Raw genomic sequence first — 6,144 nt, 5'->3', positions numbered from 1 at the left:
TGAAAAAATATTGTTTGTAAAATTTCAATTTCCACACAGCTCCAAGCAGGCTATTTACATGCTAGAAATAACAGCCAAATCTCATAAAAAAAAAATTAAGTGGGGAAAGGTTCGAATCAAAGGTTCGAATCAAACGAATTCTCAATCACATGGTTCCAGGTTCAGTCCTGCTGCGTGACACCTTGGGCAAGTGTCTTCTACTATAGCCCCAGGCCGACCAAAGCTTTATGGGTGGATTTGCTAGACGGAAACTGAAAAAAAAAAACCTGTTGTATGTATGTGCGTGTGTGTTTGTGTCCGTGACCCGCTGTTGGTATGTTTACGTTCCCGTAACTTAGCGTTTCGGCAAAAGAGACCGATAGAATAAGTACCGGGCTTAAAAGTAAACAAGTACTAGTGTCTATTCATTCAACTATAGTATCTCCAAGGCGATGCCCCAGCATGGCCGCAGTCTAATGACTAAAACAAGTGAGAGATAAAAAATATTGGGTAGATTATTTGTGTCAGTATCTTCCCACCGGACCAGTTCTGATCAATCAGGTCTGTCATCACAAGACATTCCACCCATAGCCATTGCCCATACTCTCTTGTGAAGATCATATTATATTTTTTAAAGACAGCTGGATGAAGTTTGAGGGAGGTTAGCTGTTATTTCTAACAGATTGAGCGACGCCCTGTATTTCCCTCATTGTCTCGAACTGTTGTTGTTGTTTTACATTCCACAAACAAGAACTTCCTCATTCCAACTATTTTTTATGGTGCCAACGCAGGAATTCAGTCGTGACACGAAATCATTTATTACTTTTCCTTCTCCGCCATCGCTTAACTTGTGTGTGTGTGTGTGTGTGTTCGCGTGCGTCTGTGTGAGTCTATGTTTTGAGACTGGATTTGTCGGGAATGTTGTCGGCTGAGAATGGATGAAGGTCAAAGGTCAAAACAACAGAAACACTCCGACGTCGGATTATATGGGAGTGGGGGTGGGAGTGGAAGAGAAAGCGCGAGAATGATAAAAGATGAGCTGCAGATGTCAGACAGACAGACGGACGGACAGATAGATAGATAGAGATAGAGAGAGAGGGTGAGTGGGGGAAAGACTAGGTGATTGGAAACGGGAGGCAGGGGAGGAGAAATCGAGAGGACGGGGAGAATAACTTATAAAGGCAGAAAGAGTGAGAAGGAGGGGGAGAAGGGTGAAAGTGGGAAGGAAAAAAAGAGACAAAAACCCCCTCAAAATGTCGTCAGTTGTCGTCTGCAATCATCGGATTCTTTTTTACGAATATATTATTCAATGTATCCTTAAAAATGAAGAAAAACTGAATCATTTTGGTTTAGCCAAAAAGTCCGTTCGGTTTTTTTAAACGAAAATAAACGAGTTTTAAACTCAATCAGTGATTTACTCAATCAGTGATATAATTACCGTTTCTGTCCAGTATCTTCTGCCTTCTTGTGGGCAGAGCTATTATTCCCAGCTCAAAAAATTTCCTGCTGTGACTTTCTGCATGCTCTTCATAGTTGAGGGTTTGTCTATTCAATGAATTTTGAAGAGACCCAAACAAATGGAGATCTGAAGGCTCAAAGTCGGGCGAATATGGAAAGTTCGGCAAACCGGCCTAGCCAAGCCTCAGTTTTTAGAGCATGGAATTTATGTATCTAAGCATTGTTGCAGAGCTGTTACAATGGAGTTTTTAGAATAGAATAAAGTGTATTGTTGAAATAAGGGGCTGAGCAGGGGAAGATAGTTTCATACAGCTCACAGACACACAGACATGCACACACACACATGGAATATACCAGAGGATCTAGCATCTAACTCTAGGATTGAAAGCTATGGCAACCCCTAAACTCGCCACTGCATAGTACCAAAGATCTCAACTGTTCCACCAAAAGTAAGGAACCAATACCGAAACACAGCGTTTCAATTCCTTGCCGACACCATCTCCCAAAAGATCTACAAGGTATTATAAGATAGGGATTAATTCAAAGAACAATTTAGACAAATTTTTATCTCAAATACCAGATGAACCTCCGCCGTGGCAAGAAACACAAAGAATGGTGTTCAGCTTCCTCATTCAACACAGAAAACCGTGAGAGTGAGCTGAAATATGTCAATAATCAGAATGATGGCAGTGCCCCAGCATGGCCACGAACCCTGACTGAAACCAATAAAAGTAAAAGCGCGCGCGCTATATTCGTGTTTGTGCGTCGTGTGTGTGTCTGTGTGTATATATGTGTGCGTGTGCGTATGTATGAATGATTTAATTCCCTTCCTGTTCTTTATCTTCCTTTTACCCTAACTTTTTGCTCTCTTTTCTTTTTCCTTCTATTTCCCCCCACTCGAATCCATTCTTGCTCATCTCTGTCTGTCTCTCCCCCCTCTCTCTCTCTCTTTCTCTCCCTCTATTTACGCCTCCCCCTCTCTGCCTTCCTCTACCTGTTGGCCATAATAAACTCAATCTGCCACACTTGTTGATATAAAACTACAAATATACTTTAGTTAGAAAGTAGGACACGAACGAGAAGAAGAAGAAGAAAAAACTCATTAAAGGTATAATCCATTTAAAATTAACGTAAATTACTTTTGCTAATATTTTCCTTTGTTTTTTTTTTCTCTCTCATGTTTGTGTTATTTGCTGTTTCACATTCAATTATTCCTTCCAGAATTTTTTCTTTTATTTTGGGCCTGAAAGAAAAAACAATTTCTCCGCTCGTCTCAGCAGGAAGAAGACATTGCCAACCGTGTGCCAACCACTTTTAAGCAACAGATTTTTTTCTGATTCTATAATAACAGTTTAAGAGATTTAGGGTTTTATAAAAGATCACCGACTTTTCCAAAGGAATGGTTTTCGGAAGAAGAAAAGTAAGTCGCCAGTATTTTGGTTAAAAAGGTATTTATTTACTCTTTGTTGTTTTAATATCAAAACTAATCGTTTCCTTTATTTTATCTGCTTTTGTTCGTTGACAGTTTAATATCGTTTAACCCTCCTGTTAACATTGATTGAGTAAACATTTGATCAAAGGCGTGCCATTCGTGACCACCCCATTTTATGTTTCTCTAACCAGGACTTTGTTGTCGTATCCTTCTTTTTTGAAAACGATTAATTCTAACATTTCGTATGACAAGAGATTCACTGCTTGATTCGACTTTTAATGTTGATCCTTTCATCTCATGCTTCCTGTTCCTTACGTTGCTCTCTCTCCCTGTGGTTCCATAGCACTGAGATTCTTGAGACTTATGTATTTTATAAACCTTCCTTATATTATTTCGCTTTATTTCATCCACTCCATCATTTCTTTTGTCTGCAAACAAAGAAAGAAGACAAGAAAACTCATAGAAATTAATGATACGTCTACAAAAATAAGAAGTCCATTCCGTAAGCAAGGTGACAGTTCTGATGTTTTCCGAAGAAGGCTTCCGGCCTTGTTCTAAACGTCAATTTATCTTATTTTGCGAATCTTATTCTGTGTACTCCGAGAAAATCTATTTATAAAAATATATTAATATTCTTTAGTTCCCATCTCAATAATAATAATAATAATAAATAATAGAAAGTGAAAGTGTAGATTCGTAAAACTTTCGCTTCTTCAAATTACTCTCATTGTAGGGAATAATTAAGTGTTAATTATTTATTATACTAATGTTTACATTATTCCTGTTTACTTTATAATTTTGCATAGATCTTCTGCAGTAGAGCCTAAAGCTATAGATTAAGTTGCTTAGCGATCGTGGATTCACCTCGCTTATTTCCTAACGTATCGAAAGAAACAGGTAAGTCGTGTAAAAATTGCCATAAAATTAGGGAGCGACAGAGGGCGGCGAGGTGGCAGAACCGTTAGCATGCCGGACAAAATGCTTAGCGGAACTTTATTCCAAATTCTGCCGAAGTCGTCTTTGCTTTTAATCCTTTCGGAGTCGATGAGATAAGTACCCGTTATGCACTGGGGTCGATGTATTCAACTTACCTCCTCTCCCCAAATTACTGGCCTTTTAATTTCCTTTTTCTTTTCTTTTATTTATTTTTTATCTAGCATGGCAACTTTTGAATCTTTCCATTGAACCTTGTACAGAAATCTGATGGTGAGAAAGAAGGAACAGAAATATAACTACCATGGAATAGAGAGTTGAAGCCATTTCAATGATTTCTCCAAGACTTCTGCTAGAATCATGAATCTACCGAAAATATTTTACCAAAAACCCTGGCATCTTCTGATGCTTTGTATCGTGGTACTTACATCCAGTCTTACCTATCTCATAACTGCTGACATTTTTCGGACTGATGCCCGACTAAAGTTAGACATATGTCTGTACCACTTACACATGAGAGAAGCCAAAGCCTATCGCCACCATACGTTCCGTCTTCTCAACCAAACCTGTCGGACAGTTACACAACAGGTAACTTCACAACCCAACACAGACAGAATGCAATACACAACGACAGATTCTGAAACCAAGAATGAGTGCCTCTTTGTCCTCCCATCAATCCTCATACTGACTCCATTTGATAATTTCGCCAGTTTTTTCCATCAATATTTCAATCTTCTGAACTCCTTGTCTTATCCCCATTGCCGTCTGAGGATTGCACTCGGCATTGATAAATACGGAGTCCCCTCCCCTAAACTTGCTAAACGGCAGATATCGAGGATTTCACACAAATTTCGTTCTATTGAAGTTTACAATTTAGACATTCCAGATGATGCAACGCTTATGTTGGCGAGCCATTCAGACAAACATAACGAGACAATTCAGTTGAATCGTCGCAGGAGGTTGGCACAAGTTCGAAACTTCCTTCTGATGAGTGCTTTGCGCGATGAAAAATACGTCCTCTGGCTTGACAGCGATCTTCGGGAAGTGCCCCAAGATCTTATCCAAACTTTACTCTCCGCTCACGTCCCGATTGTGGTGCCTTCATGCATGTACCGAAAGGCACCAAACATTCTCGATATTTATGACCGAAATTCCTGGCGAGAAACCAAAGAATCAAAAGAATATTTAAATTCAAAAGAGCCCGGATATTTGATGCTGGAAGGTTATACGAACAAGTCTCTACGACAGTATTTACCTGAACTAAAACATGAGGGCAAAGTGGTCAGTCTGGATGGTGTGGGGTCCTCTTGTCTGTTGGTTGATGCTAATGTGCATCGTCGTGGAGTTATCTTCCCACCATATCTTGTCAACCATCACCTAGAAAGCGAAGGCTTTGCTCAGATTGCCAAATCACTAAATTACCAACTGTTTGGGATGCCTAACATCCTCGTAATTCACTGAAAATCAAAACCATAAAACAATACTTTGGAGTTGGTTTTGATGAAGCAAGTTTATCCATTTTGTGTTTGTGTGCCTCTTAAACAATTAAGCGCCAGAATCTGCACCAAAAATCCATTCTAGCAACAGATGCTACCCACTCTAGACTCATCGGTGAATAATTCAGGGGAAATAACTGTTTTTAGGAGGTCAGATTTTGATTTCCTTTCGTTAAGAGATTTTGTTTTGTTTCCAAAAATTTTCATAATTCGCCACAGAAACTAAACAACCTCAAAGTTTCACATGTTTATGTATTTTAAAAAGGTAAAAACACCCCAAAACATGAAAAAATATTTTTATTGCATCATTGTTTTAAGGTTTACGATATGTACCAAGGCATAAATAATGATTATCTGACAGTAAGCATTTCATCCTGGCCTGGGTTTTGTATTCAGCTCCATTCAGATTAAATTAGAACCATCAATGAATAGACAGGATCGGATTCAATCAGCTAAATTCCTTCAGGGGGCGAACGAGTAAAATTGATTAATTTTTTTTGTAAGAATTTACATGTGGATGTGGTGTGATGTACTACATGTATGCATGTGTGTGTGTGTCATATGCATATATGTATGTAGTGTTTCTAATGTGTGTGATGCTTGTGTGTTTGTGATGTATATATATATATATATATGTGTGTGTGTGTGTGTGTGTGTGTGTGTGTTATGGCATGCAGTAACATCCTCAAACTGCTGAAACATTTGTCTTTACTGATGCCTTTTGTTATTTTATATTTTTTTTTTATCCTACTTACTCACCTGTGTCCTATTACTTACCTGCGAGGTACCAGTGGGCAATGGGAGGTGTTTGTCAGCAAGACAGACTAGACAAAGTTGAGTCATGTG

General features: G+C 38.8%; 1 protein-coding gene across 3 annotated transcripts; it reads left to right on the top strand.

Moving 5' to 3' along the window:
* Positions 1–2,412: 2,412 nt before the first annotated feature.
* On the top strand, positions 2,413–6,138 carry LOC106869556 (uncharacterized). 3 transcript variants are annotated; one of them, XM_014915345.2, is made up of 3 exons: positions 2,417–2,545; positions 2,659–2,857; positions 4,027–6,138. In XM_014915345.2, the coding sequence occupies exon 3, from the start codon at positions 4,163–4,165 to the stop codon at positions 5,261–5,263; it is 1,101 nt and encodes a 366-aa protein (XP_014770831.1). In that variant the 5' UTR covers positions 2,417–2,545; positions 2,659–2,857; positions 4,027–4,162; the 3' UTR covers positions 5,264–6,138. The 3 variants fall into 3 exon arrangements, with proteins under 3 accessions (XP_014770830.1, XP_014770831.1, XP_014770829.1); XM_014915343.2 differs by having other exon boundaries at positions 2,659–2,885; XM_014915344.2 differs by lacking the exon at positions 2,659–2,857 and having other exon boundaries at positions 2,413–2,545.
* The last annotated feature ends 6 nt before the right edge of the window (positions 6,139–6,144 follow it).

The sequence above is a fragment of the Octopus bimaculoides genome, chromosome 25 (assembly GCF_001194135.2).
Source record: "Octopus bimaculoides isolate UCB-OBI-ISO-001 chromosome 25, ASM119413v2, whole genome shotgun sequence".
NCBI classification, from domain to species: domain Eukaryota; kingdom Metazoa; phylum Mollusca; class Cephalopoda; order Octopoda; family Octopodidae; genus Octopus; species Octopus bimaculoides.
Note: the sequence above shows the minus strand (reverse complement) of the source record. Positions and strands in the feature narration are given on the sequence as shown.